Source organism: Hemicordylus capensis, chromosome 3 (genome assembly GCF_027244095.1).
Source record: "Hemicordylus capensis ecotype Gifberg chromosome 3, rHemCap1.1.pri, whole genome shotgun sequence".
Lineage (NCBI taxonomy): Eukaryota > Metazoa > Chordata > Lepidosauria > Squamata > Cordylidae > Hemicordylus > Hemicordylus capensis.
In genome coordinates, this window is record NC_069659.1 from 315,056,720 (window position 1) to 315,071,391 (window position 14,672).

General features: G+C 41.9%; 1 protein-coding gene across 2 annotated transcripts in view; it reads right to left on the reverse strand.

Annotated features, from left to right (window-relative positions):
• SLC9A9 (solute carrier family 9 member A9) overlaps positions 1–14,672 on the reverse strand; it is a 455,942-nt gene that overhangs the window by 266,349 nt on the left and 174,921 nt on the right. For both annotated transcript variants that reach the window (XM_053308421.1, XM_053308419.1), the window contains 2 exons: positions 7,144–7,282; positions 1,086–1,191 (listed from right to left, as the gene is read on the reverse strand). In XM_053308421.1, coding sequence (XP_053164396.1) covers positions 1,086–1,191; positions 7,144–7,282 — 245 coding nt within the window. The remainder of the gene's footprint in view (positions 1–1,085; positions 1,192–7,143; positions 7,283–14,672) is intronic.

Genomic DNA, 14,672 nt, shown 5'->3' on the forward strand with positions numbered 1-14,672 from the left:
CTTTACATAATTTTATTCTCAAAGTAAATGTTCAGCTTTTTAGCACTAGAGTCATATATTTCAGGCAAAGGAGCTCTGATGGAGCTTCGCCTCCTGAAATGAATTCCCAGTTAATTTAATGGAAAGATCAATTAAAGATTATTTTAGAAGTGCACATATGCTCCTGAATCCATTCTGATCTCTGGATCAGAGTGAAGATATAAAGCACGAGAACCTTTATTTACCTAGGGCCAAACTACGAGGTCATTCACACAATCAATAACTGTTCTTTCCAGGTTTGGGAGCTGTGTGTGCTCCCAATTTTCGGTTATGTGGAAGCAAGGTAGGAGGAAAACCTAGGTAGCTTTGAAATGGCACCTGAGTGTTCTGATCTTATAGTTAAGAGAAATACTTGTTGCTAGTCATTCACATGTCAACTATTAGACTGATCCCCTCCACCCTCCAAGCTTATAATGGAATGTGCTCAAAACATATTGGCATACTCCATATAGGGGTTGAGAATAATGATTCTAATGGTGTAGTTAAGCCCTGGAAGATATAGGATGAGATGCTATGTTATTTCTACAAGCTTAAAGCCATAAATACAGTTCGGAGAATCATGTGTGTGAACACATCTTCTACTTTTATCAAAAACAGTGAAGCAGCCAAGTTGAAAATCATATTCTACAATTTTGGCATTGGGAAACAAGTGTACAATGCTCAGGTACTTGGCACATGAATTTATTTTGAGAATGAATAGAAATGGATATGAATGTTTCCCATTTTTATTCCTTTCCATTCATTCCCAAAGACTTATACGTGATCTGGGATGAATACCAAGGAATGGGGTTCTGTTTTGGAACTCCCATTCATTGCCATTCTTTTTGCTTTTTTTTTTTTTAAAATGAAGCAATTGTATAATCTTTCTTGAAATGTTGGCTCAAGGCTAGGGCTCCAGGATGCAGCTGCCTCCTTCCAGAAGCTCCAATTCAAACTACTGTGTGTGTGTGTTGTGGTCACTTTTACAATAAGACAATTATTGCCAGTCATGGAGTTCCAGTGCAGTTTGGTGGTGGGTTTTGTCATTGGGGACATGAAACACTTACCTGTAAGACCAGCAGCTTCTGCAGACAAGAAGGCACTCCAGGACAAAAGGAAGAACAGGCCAGTTTCCAACATAGGGAACTCACATAGCTTGGTAAACTTTGTCAAGTGCTAAAACAAGAAGTCAAGGAAAAAGAGGAGCAACTATTTACAGATTTCAAAATGGATGCTGTGACAATATATATATTTTTAAAGTACAGCTGTGAGAAAAAGATAGTTCCCACAAACCCAATAGAATGGATCCATAGGCACTTGACTGAGGTAAAGGCTAGGCTATGTCATCCCCCCACCCACTGCCCAACACCCAGAGATATGATCAGGTAGTCAAGAACACGGCATATCATAAAGCTCATGCAGAGCAGTTTATACGATCACTTCTTTTTGTGGAAATGTGGAACTGGAGCAATAGTGCAATGGGAAGAAGTTAAATCATGAGTTCCTTTCATGGTATAGAGTTTATGATGTCACTAGAGTGGCATAGGAGGAGCATATTTTGCAGAAAGTTTTATACCACCAAGATGACATTAGAAGGGCCTATTTTCTGTATCACCCTATCAAGGTCTGAAAATAATTCCTTGCTTACCCAGATTTCTCATCATATTCCAAAGTTGGTAACACTCTCTTCACCACTTGGCAGGATGATACTGACCAGCTTACCACATGTTAGAGGAACTGTGGTAGCAATGTGGCAAGTTATCTCTTTGAAAATGGACATCTTTGGGAGACAGAAATGTCACAATTTGGATCTATGAATAATCTCCATTCCTGACAGTGTTTAAGTCTATAGGACAAGCTACATTAAACAAACACCTTTTCCCCATGGGAGTATTCACTATAAAACTTCAAGAACAGTATTCCTCTTCATGATTAAAACTATTCACATTCTGAAGTAGCTGCATAAATTGGTGTAACCATGTGGTCAGATTTAGCTTTAATTTTCCAGCATTAATTCTATTCAGATGGTGTCTAATTCTATTTCCATTTCTCTTTGCAATGTTTTCAGGTCACGGAAATGCAGCTGTGACAAAGTCAAATGGCAAACAAGATGATCAAGTCAAAATTAGCTAAAGGATTATATTATTTCAGGCTAAGGGGAAGGTCATCACTAGCTCAGTGAAGCCTATTTAACATTGATTGAGAAAAGAGAAAATGAGCATAGGAAGATCCATTGCAAAGGAAGCAACAGGAGAAAGATTAGACTGAAACATTCAACTTGGACAATATTTTCATTCCCTTATAGTAAAATGCTATTTGTGCAGGGTTGGGATGGTTCACCTAGCACCTCTCCAGAGACCCTTATACTCTCCTCTTTGGGGCACAGAAGGAGAGAACAGGAATCACTACCATACATGTTCCTTGCCTCTCTGCTTCATCTGAATGAGAGAGGAGCTCAGAGAAGACCTTTCCTCCATGCTTTCTACTGCCACCAAACTCATGGAGGCACTTCACACGAGTGGTGTGAAGTGCCTCATGGTGGTTTGCAGGGAGAGCGGGCTTAGCCCACTCTCCCCGCAGACGATTAAACATGTAGCCCTGGGCAGCAGGATTGGCCACCCACATGACTACCGGCTCCATCATGGAGCCGGTTCCCTTGGAAGTCCCAGGATGCCCTGCTTGAGCACGTGGGGTGTTCTGGGGGGACCCCCAGAACCGAGAGGCTGTTTGTAGCCTCCCAGCCAGGGGTCTACTCATATGTTGCCTCTTTAGTCTATCCAGGGTGGTATGGTCGCTGCGCCGCCGGCCTGGGCTGTGCAGGGTGGCCAAGTGTGACCTGCACCAGGCAGTCAAGCATGACCTCTGCTCTAGAGATTGAGAGGGGTGTGGGGAAAGAAATGTGTGGGATGGAAATATGTTAAGTTGTGTGTTGAAATGTTTCTGCTAATGCATATTTGTATTAATATACCTGCTTTATATTCTTACATTCCTGTGAATTCAGTTGTTCATTGTGCCCTCAAGAACCCACATGTTAAAAATACTGTGTGTGTCACATTGTGTGTGTAGGGGGATGATGCTTAACTTGCAGTGGAGTGGAGGGACGCTCCAAAGGACTTTAGGTCCCGGATCCAAAATTACGTAGATGATGATGATGATGATGACTGATTGATTATTATTAATTCGATTTCTATACCGACCTTCCAAAAATGGCTCAGGGTGGTTTACACAGAGAAAAAATAAATAAATAAGATGGCTCCCTGTCCCCAAAGGGCTCACATTCTAAAAAGAAACATAAGACACACACCTTCAACAGTCACTGGAAGTACTGTGCTGGGGGTGGATAGGGCCAGTTACTCTCCCCCTGCTAAATAAAGAGAATCACCACGGTAAAAGGTGCTTCTTTGCCCAGTTAGCAGGGAATTAATATCTGCTTAAAAGTAGTCCCTTACTTCCTAGCAGGCAGTAATCTTTCCTTCTGCCTAGGGTAATTATGGGTCACAGCACCAGCAGCCTCATGGTCCCTTCCTCCTACATTAGCTACCCTGGAAGTCAGACACTTGCCATCTACAATATCAGGCTGCTTCTCCCTCCACATTCACACTTCAAATTGTCCACCAATATCCTTTGTTCTCTAGCATGGATCTTTTTATTTTTATTTATTTTTATTTATTTATTTTACATATTTTTTTACCACCCAAAACTTACGTCTCATCTTGTTCTAATGACTTATGGCCTTAGTGCAGTGAGTGTATTTCTGATTCTGTAGACCATTAATATATTTGCAAAGTGAGCATACATTTGTTTTATCATCATCATCACCATTATTAAGTTGCTTTTTGTAAGTTATGTCTCATTGTATTAAAAATTCATTAAAACATTATATCTTCAAGGAGAAATAAATCCTAACCAGCTTTTGGCTCTTAATAATTGATTTAGTGATCAGTTAAACTATTGACATTTGAAATATACCATGTTGTGAACCATGCAGTAGTAGTGTTAAGCAAAGGGAAGAGCTGACCCTTACTCTGAACTTTAGTATAACCTGATAACGAATGTGAGGCCACAGGTACTTGATGGCTTGGATCCTAGCAACCTTCAGAATATCCAAGGGGGTCATACCAACATCTAAATAGAGGGGGCTGAAACCAATTATGCTTGATCTGAGAATATGCTGGGAGAAACTGGGCTTGTTGACATGACCAAACGGGGGAGCTGGAGGGAAGGAAGGAGCCCACCTTCTTGCTCCCAGAGAAGAGCTGGTCTTGTGGTAGTGAGCATGAATTGTCCCATTTGTTAAGGTCCACCCTGGTTTGCATTTGAATGGGAGACTACATGTGTGAGCACTGTAAGATATTCCTCTTAGGGGATGCAGCTGCTCTGGGAAGAGCACCTGCATGTTTGCATGCAGAAGGTTCCAAGTCCCCTCCACGGCATCTCCACGATAAGGCTGAGAAAGACTCCTACCTGCAAGCTTGGAGAACCCACTGCCAGTCTGTGTAGACAATACTGAGCTAGATGGACCAGCCATCTGACTCGATATAAGGCAGCTTCCTATGTTCTTATGGCCAGAGCCCATTCAAGGTTCTACCACTCGTGCACCCACACAAATGGTGGAAACAATCTTAATAGCTGAAATCTGTAGAGGGGAAAAACAGGCTGGGTCCTCAAGTATCCCACAATGCACTATGTGAGCAGCAGAGAGGCAGCCCTCAGTACAGCAACAGTGCTCCTCTCCCTGGCCTCACAAGCCTCAACACTTTATGGTAAATATGGTCACTGCCCACCCCAAAATCAGTTTACAGTGGTGGTGGCAAAGATGGGCAGAACAAGAGGTAGGGTGGGCTCTGTTTTCTTTCGACCTCACTTGTAGCTTGGGTAGAGGATCTGGTCTACCTGGCTCAGAGCTGCTGGGTTGGGAGGACTCCCAATGCCCCAGATGACTAGAGATTCATTGGTTAACTCTCATCTGCCCAGGAATCTCTTGCTGTGAGAACTACTTCAATGTTTTGGATTTGCCTACACTGGTTTGGGTTGTGAGGAGCTCTTGTGCTTCCTTCTGCTGTTCTGCAACCCCATGATACCTGCTCAACCTGTTTAAGTAAAAACATGGTGCTGTCTTCAGTGCTGTTTCTTCCAAACAAATCTCATCCAGCAAGAGGGACTGTGTAAAAACATCAGAATTTTTCAAGAGCCAGTTAAATTTCACAGCCACATTGTATACAGATCTATTTTAGGAATGGTTCACATAAAAGTTCACATAATGGTTCACATAAAATAAAATAAATAAATAAAGGGACAAGTGTTTCCCATGTCAGTGCTGATATGCACACACACACGCTTATTTTCAAAATGACTATCCCATCTTTCTACTTTTTTTTAAAGATAGAGTACCTAAGGCTTTCTTAAGAAAATAGTAATTTAAAAACAAGCTAAAATAGCAGCAATCAGCAGTTTGAAAGAACGTTTGCCATTATAAACATATTTTTCTACTTTTCTTCTCACAGTTAAAGATAGAACTATGCATAACACACACATTATTCTTTGGGAAGACTTTTAAAAAACACAGTTCAGCCACTGATGTTGTCTTTTGAAGTGGAAAACCTGTGTGTGTTAACCTTTCTTCCTTGCACCATTTTCTGCTGAAAATCACCCCCAAGCTGCATTTATCTCAGCTGGGGAAAAGCATTTGGGAGCCAAATTCACAGAAAAACAGTGGATAGATAAATTCACGGATAGAGTTACAAACCTTGTCTTCCTTTTCACCTGTCTTCTACTTTAAATTGCAGTTTCAGCAGCTGCATTGGATTTTTAAAAAACTAATTCCTCCCAAAGGATCACAGAATATTTTATTTATTCATTCATTTTAAAGAATGAATAAATTATTTTTATTTTTATTTATTCATTCATTTAAAAGAATTAATGAATTTATCCCGCCTTTCTGCATAAGAATATTCAAGGCGGCACACATGGTTCTGCTCAAAGAGAGACAAACACTAGCCAGTGACTCTGGAGAGAAACATTAAGATTTGTGCAGGTGAAAGAAACACTAGGAGAAACCTCTGAAATATTGTTTCTGTTTTCTTTGGCAGCCAAATATAATGCTGCTTTTTCCAAAAGCCCAGAAACATGTGAGAAACTTCCTTGGTTTAAAATGTTCTAACAGCAAGGCAGTCAATCTGCCTTTGCTTATTGGAGACATTAAGAACATACAGTTTTGACTCTGATTGCTCCTACAAAAGTGCTCTCATAATTGTGCAGATATAATTTCTCGGAGCTCAGATTAAAAAGAGAATCTGCCTTCAACTACCAGGGGGACAAATTCATGGTATGCCTTTTCACCAAACACATTAAAAATGATGGCTGACATCCTGACTAAATTGACTAGAGGAAGTCTTGTTGAAAGTTAGGAGTCCTTTAGGCTGCTCTCTGAGTAGTACTTTTGAGAAATTTAGTCAGGATGTCAGCCAGTCTTCTTGGATGGTATTAGAGAGGAATAGTAAAGGAGATCATATAGGTTATTTGCTTTGGATGTTTTTGAACTTCTCCCTCTTCCTACCACTTCTTGCCATATTAACCTATTTTCCATGTGTAGAGTAGAATGAATGAGGCATACATTCTGCTGCACCTCAACATCCTGCAAAAAAGCCAAAACTGAAGCCCTATTTGGGTGTTATGAAAAAAGACGCTCCACATGAATAGAGCATCCAACAGGGGTCTGGAAGTCTTGACCTGGACTGTCACTCACCTTTCCTCCCCCAACTCATGCTACTCAAGGTCACAGTAGCATTTGTCTGATGAGCCAAATGCTATAATCGTGGTGGCAGGCACTTCCATGACCAGGAGACTGGGGCATTCCAGCCTCCCACTCATGGAAATACCTGTCATTATGGTTATAGCATCTGCCTCCTCAAATGAAAGCATATTTGATTCTTCAGGTAAATGCCACAGTAACCGTGAGTGGAGCAGCGGGGGGAAGGTGAGTGACAGAATGTGTCAGGACTTCTGGACTTGTATTACTAAACTCTATCAAAAAGTATTTTTAAAAAGTGTAAAAGTAAATACTTGAATTAGTTGTACTGATCCTCCAAAGGGCCTCAGTGTTGGTTATCAATCAGAAAAGGATATTAAAGCAGTGACAACTGCATAGGCAGACCCCATAGCAAACGATCCGGCAAAGATCCCTAGAAAATTCCCCACTGACTGGAAGAAGGCAGCAGCATCAAAAGCATTGGGATTCTCCTTGGGACTGTAAATTGATATTGAACTGAAAGGAAGACAAAAAGGAGAGAGGAATAATGATTACCATCACATGGCACAGACAGTGAATTCAAGAGCTTAAGAATGTGCTTTAGTAAGGACTAGCAATTGCTCCTCAGGGCTCCTAGCAGATTGAAAAGTCACTGGGAAGATGAAAGAAGGGTGTTTTTTTTTTAAAGGCAATATCATTTGCCATTGTAGTTTCCTGCCATTCAGTAAACAGTTTTTGTGCTTCAAGAGTCATAAAGAGCATTATTTCCAAGCCAACTAGACATTAAAACATGGTAGGTATGGTAAGGAATCTGCAGGGAAGATAGATAATTCTGAATTATTTATTGGCCATATGTCTTCCAAACTGTTATACATTTACAAATATTCCTGATAAAAAGCCCCCTTTTATGGCTTACCCACAAATGGGCAATACAAATCATAGTATGTACAAAATCTTCGGCAGTGATCTTGTCATAAACCATTATAGTCTTTCCATTCACTAGCTTTACCCTTCATAAACAGAATTGTGAGCGTGTCAACAGCCTCACAATATGAAGCCTCAGGGAAACACAAACCAAACATTTTCTGGAAGGAAAAAGACTTGTTGCCAAAGGCCCTCTTTTATATCCAGGTCTCTGACTGCTGACATCAAGATTACATTCTTATGGGAAATTAATGCTGGACCACAGTGGGAAGATCATCTGCTTAAAACATTTTCGAGGGCATCAGACTTCCTACTCAACAGCAAAGACGTTACATCCAGAATGCTAATCACGCTGCCCAGCTGGCGTGCTTTTCTTTTTGTTATAATATTAAATTTAAGAGATATGCAGTAGCCGGAAGCATCCCAAAGACTAATTAAGAAAGATTTCAGATTTCTATGGCCCTTTTTCTTTCAGTGCTTGAAGTCTTTTATACAGGCTGTCAAAGAGCATTTGGCACAAGAGAATTTCTCAAAAGTAGTTTGTATTGCTGGAAAATGCTTCGTATCCTAAACATTAAAAATTTAAGTTTATTGTAAACTTATGTTCATATTTTATGCTTATGAATATTAAGAACATGTCAGCCTGGCAATGTGTGTATGCCAGTCATCAGCTAGACAAAAAAAAAGTATTACTTGTTCAAGGGTGTCTCCTAAAAAGTCACGCTCATTTATGTGTCTTAAAGCATTACAATTGGGCTTCATAATTAGCAACATGATCAAGGCCTAATTTAAAAATATCCATCACAAGGTGCTTGCTGCTCCCTTTGGTGCATTAGTTATATCTGAAACTGCACATCATGTGGTTTGCTTGGTTCATGTTGGTACTTCCATGTCTCAGAAGCCCTGATGGAGGGCTACTGCACAGAATACACGTTGGATCCAGGTGACCCATCTGACACTGCACAACACCAGACATTATTAGTGAGATGTGGGAACTGATCACAGGGGAGCAGTAACCACAAGGAAAGGAAAACATGTATATGGAAAAGTGAAAGGGTAACATGTAGGCCTCAAGATGCTAACGCCCACTTTTCAAGGCTGATTTTAAATTATGTTCTCGGATGAATTTTGCTCTGCAGGTAGGCACTGCCACTGCCATTTGGCTGACATAGGGCACTGTTGCATGAGCAAGTCTGGTTCCCAAGGAGTTTGCATTTCCAACAGGTGTGTCATGTTGACCCATCAACCACTGATTCCCGAGCCCTCTACCTGACTTCCATCAGACTTCCCTAATCAAGATTTGAAGACAGGTGGACAATGTCTGCTGACGGTCAAATTCAGAAGGGATCTGGAACTGGAGATTTGAGGGTTCACATGACATGCCCACCGGGAGTGCTCACTCCCTGGGAAGCAGAATTTCCCAGAAATCATAATTCCTGGTGATCATGTGAAGCCACCCATCTAAGGGGCAGATTCAAACACTGCAGCCCCATATGGAGGCCACCAAAAGTATATCTACATGATAGCACTCTATATAAAGGGCTGGCCCATATCACACAAAATCAGGGTTTATTTTAAATTAGGTTTATGTAACACATCTGAATTGGTGCTATAGCCTATCACAATCACCAAAAAGTAGTTTGTCTCTACCTTGGTTTGATTGGGTCCCACCCACTCTCCTAGCCTCCCATGAAGTGCCCAGATTCTGTCCCAGCCTGCTTTGCCCTGCCCTGCTGCTGGCAAGGATTCACCTTGTTAGCTACTCTCTCACTATGGTCCCATTTAGAAGGGACCATAAAGTCCATGTGTGGACTTTGAGCACAAGCTCCTTAGAAGCAGAGAAGCTACTACAATCATTTCTTCTCTTCTGAGAACTTGTCAAGCCACCAAACAGACTCAACACATTTTCTACCACTAGCATTGATTGATTGATTGATTGATTGATTGATTGATAGAGTGCCGTCCAGTCAGTGTCGACTCTTAGCGACCACATAGATAGATTCTTTCCAGGATGATCTGTCTTCAATTTGGTCTTTAAGGTCTCTCAGTGGTGCATTCATTGCTGTCGTAATTGAGTCCATCCACCTTGCTGCTGGTCATCTTCTTCTTCTCTTTCCTTCAGCTTTCCCCAGCATTATACCCTTCTCAAGGGAGCTGGGTCTTCACATAATGTGTCCAAAGTATGATAGTCTGAGCCTGGTCATTTGTGCCTCAAGTGAAAATGCTGGATTAATTTGTTCTATGATCCATTTGTTTGTTTTCCTGGCACTTCATGGTATCCTCAAAAGTCTTCTCCAGCACCAAAGTTCAAAAGTGTCAATTCTTTTTATATCTTGCTTCTTCAGAGTCCAGCTTTTGCATCCATAGAGTGTCATGGGGAAAACCATTGCCCGAACGATTCTAATCTTTGTAGGTGTAGACACATCACGGCATCTAAATATTCTTTCCAAGGCCTTCATTGCAACCCTACCAAGTATTAGTCTGTGTCGTATTTCTTAACTGCTGGATCCTTTATTGTTGACGGTTGATCCTAAAAGGCAGAAGCTATTCACCACTTCAGTGTCTTCATTGTCAATTCTGAGGCTGGTTGTTATACTCGTCGTCATTAATTTAGTCTTCTTTACATTTAATTGTAGTCCTGTTTTTTTCACTGTGCTCCTTGACTTTCATTACTAGAGCTTGCAGATCATTCACATTCTCAGCTATCAGAGTGGTCATCAGCACAGTGCAGGTTATTGATGTTTCTTCCTCTAACTTTAAAACCACGCTCATCTTCTTCCAAACCAGCTTCTCTCAGTATATGTTCAGCATATAAATTGAATAAAGTATACAGCCTTGTCTTACTCCTTTGCTGATCTGGAACCAGTCTGTTTCACCATGTTCTGTCTGGACTGTGGCTACCTGCCCTGTGTATAGGTTTCTCATGAGAACAATAAGATGTTCTGGGATGCCCATTTTCCTCAGGATATTCCACAACTTAACATGTTCAATGCAATTGAAGGCTTTTCTGTAGTCAATAAAGCACATATTGACTTCTTTCTGGAATTATTTGGCTTTCTCAATTATCCAGTGTGCATCACCACTAGCATTACTCATGGTTATTCAGTGACATGGCCCTCCAACATCCCTAATGCTGAAAGGATGACTTTTTCCAGCATCTATGACTGAAATCAGTGGAAGGAAAATAAAATATACTGCAAAAGTAGGCAGCACATTGTGGTATAATACGTTCTTGAAGTTTGGGGTTTACAGACCAAGCAGAGCAATTTCAATTTCTACATAATTGTTTTTAAACTGTGTAATTTTCCTTTGTGCTGCTACAAAGCAAGAAAAACTTAAATGAGTGGAAATAAAAAGAAAGTCACTACTCATTCATTGTCGGTTCATCTAATGTAACTTCTGCATTTCTAATAGCATAAAAAGCACAAGACACCTGCAGTGACTCATAGAAAATAGCACCATAACTCACCCCAATACTGAGAGTTGAAAATATTTATGGTTATTTCACAGTGTTTGTGGGGGAAAATGTCCTTAGCAGCAAATGTAAACAGGCAAGCATTATGAAATAGGGTGATTGGCATGGCCCACTTGAGTTTCTGGTTTATTAACTTCAAAAGTTACATCTCCCAATAATTAAGGATACACTGATTGATATTACAGATGTGTACTTTATTTAACACATTGTGAAAGTCTTGGCCACAAAAAGATATACATGTGGATCTTGCCTCTGAGTACCAGTTGCAGGGGAGTAACAGCAGAAGAGAGGGCATGCCCTCAACTCCTGCCTGTAGGTTTCCTGCGGCATCTGGTGGGCCACTGTGTGAAATAGGAAGCTGGACTAGATGGGCCTTGGGCCTGATCCAGCAGGGCTCTTCTTATGTTCTTATGAACTACTAGACAAAGTCCCAGTTATGTGCTTTGGGGGACTGTAATTAGGTCTGTACAATAGAGCAATGATTCAGATTGGAGTGTGCCTGAGAAAACATGTGCAAACCTCCCACCCAATCTCAAACCCCTGTACTTATTGGATGGGCAGGAGACAGAAAACATTCTCTTTTCCTACCTTAGCTTGCTCCCAGTGGCAAGGGAACAGCATCAGTTGTGGCTTTATTTTTCAAAAAGACTCATGGCAGAGAGTTCCCCCCACTCCCTTCAGTCCTGGGACAGATACAGTGCTGAAAAAGGCACAGGTATGATTTCTGGCAAATCATAGTTTTTTCAGGGCCCCTGAGAAAACTATTAAGTGTATCTTTGCCTTTCCCAGGATTGTTCTTGGGAACTACAGTCTTTTTAGGGGCTGCTACAATGGCCACAGCTTCTGAAAAAGCTCTGATTCCTAAGAGACACTGCACCTTTCCCAGGACTGCAGGGAAGGAGAAAAACCCATTGCTATGAGTCTTTTTGAAAGTGAAGCTATCTCAGCTACTTTTCCCTCACAGTCTGGAGCAAAATACAGCAGAGAGAGAGAGAGAGAGAGAGAGAGAGAGAGAGAGAGAGAGAGAGAGAGAGAGTTGTCCTGTCTCCAGCCTCTCCAGTAAGTATAGGAGGGATTAAAATATTTGTAAAACTTCTGGGCTGCCAAAGGGATCCAAATGGAAGCAGGCCAAATTTGGACTCAATTAGACCTGAATCAGACAGCATCTTGATTGGGGTTGAACTGGGCCAAATTATGATTTGATTTGGATTTGAATAGTGATCTGAATCTATTCACAGCCCTACTTTAAATGCTGTCCTCATAGAAGAGGAAAGCATTATTAGAGTCCTAAATATTTTTCTGTAAGATCAAAATCTGAGCTAGAGAAGCTCCCAATTTATCACCCTGCCCAGCATTATAATGCAAAGCTCCACTGTGTCTCATTGGATCCAGTGGTGGGAACAGGGGCATTGTATTAATGATCACGGAAGATGCCAGCTGCCAGTGCAGCTGCCAAAGAATACCCTGCAGGCTGTCACCTCACCACTATCAAGGTAAGCCTCCTCCATACTCATGATGGCAGCAGTAGCTCAAAGCACTCTTTTTCTCTGATGATGCAATGCTCCACTTCCACTGCTATGTCCAGTAATGCAATGGTGGAGGCAAGGGCATTGCATTGTAGGTAAATATGGCAACCCCTAGTGTGACTGCCAAAGAGTGCTCTAGGCTACTACTGCCACTAAGGTTAAACTCCCACAAGGGCCTTTTGATGGCCCTGAGCTCTCAGGCAGTGTCTGAGTTGAACACCTTCTCCTGGTCTGGATCCTCCCCACCTCCAGCATCCTGGTATGATGATTAGGAGTCTGCTCAACCTCTAAAAATATAGTTATCCAAAGGGTTGCTGCAATGGCTATGTTGGGATTGCCCGGATACAACCCAGAGATCTTCACTGTTCCTTTGGATTCTCTAATGCAGAGGGAGATTAATAAGCTATAAGGACCGTAGCTGCAGGGCTGGAAGAGAAGACAGGAGATCACCTGCCTCGAGGAGTCCCGAGCTGGGATCCCGTATCCCAGTGTGTGCCTCATGAGCAGTGGAGCAGCTGCTCTCAGCGAAGCAACTGCTCTGCATGGCCACTCCTTCCCCCCGACTTGCTGCCTAAAATGGCAGCATGCCGGGGGGGGGGGGAGGCCCAGCTACCCAGTGGTGATGACACACACAATCTTCGAAACCATCAGTTGGTTCTACCTCAGCAAATGGCCAGGTAGAGAAGTCAGTCTCCACAGGTCTGGAGCAGCTAGGAGGGAAGGGCTCCCAGTGCTCCAGCTGCCTGGGTAACCCAGGGAGCTCCTGTCATGAGAACAGGCTCTATGTCTCCTTGTGCTCATTATGGACCACACAGCAGGTGGACCAAGTGACCTGATGGGCTGGACGGCTGACCTACTCTCAGGAAATTGGCACAGGGTTGCAGCCTAAATCAACCCCCAAAGATTAAACATAAAAAGACCCAAAAGAATAATATTCATGCTCTTATAATTTTCAAAAGGAACTGCATCTCCACTTGTGAACTGAAACAAACCTACTTTATCAGTTGATGCTAATTAAACAAGAAGACATGACAAGCGGGGCCTATCAGGCAGATTATAGCACCTCGAGTGCATTTGAAGAATGGCGCCGAAAGCTGTGTGTCAGCAGCCACCCGAGAACAGCAATAATCCTCCCTGAAATTCACTGCCTCAAATCCCTTGTACCGTAATGAAATGGAAACGATAAAGATAAGGCTAAAAGGATCTACCACGGCATTTGCTATGCTTAGGGAAGCTGCATAAGCTTTGCTCCAATAAGCTGTGCATCATTATCAGTGGCAATAAGACTGGAGAATATTGCATTTCTGTTACTAATTCATAAAACTATTAAAAGGACCAACCACAAATTCTGGTATGTCCAGATTTCTAAGACAATTACGTTCAGATAGAGCCTTCGGTGTCCAGAAAGGTTGTGTGGGGAATCATATAAGCCATGTATGGATGGCGTTGTTCAAGTTATCACGTGACATTTAAAGCCACAACCCAACACAGAGGTCAGCTTAAGTTTAGGATGAGGCCTAGAAGGCTTCTCTAGGGAGTCATCCCTGGTGTAAATTCTTCATTGCACTTCACAAGTGGAAGATTGTTTGGGAAGTGGCAAGAGGGTGGCAGGAAAGGCTGGTTGGTTGACAGTACTGGTAAATAGACTACAAACTACAAGTCAGGTCCAAATGTGCAGGTATCCAGGCTCAGACTGCAATATGGCATGGAATTCCAAACTGGAAGAGTTCATATCCCAAACTCCCCATTCCAAGTTTCTCTCCCATCACGAATGTCTTTTACTGTCTGTGGTGGAAACTGCTGTGTTTGTTTATATACGATTTTCGTCAATCTAGGACTTTGAGTTTGTTTATTTGTCCCCAATATGATTGACTTGATTTGCTAAATGACACACATAGCAGCAACACAGCAAGATCAGTTAACATCTAAGAGGATCAAAGCTCAACATAGAAAAATGAAACATTACCATTCATTGGAATGT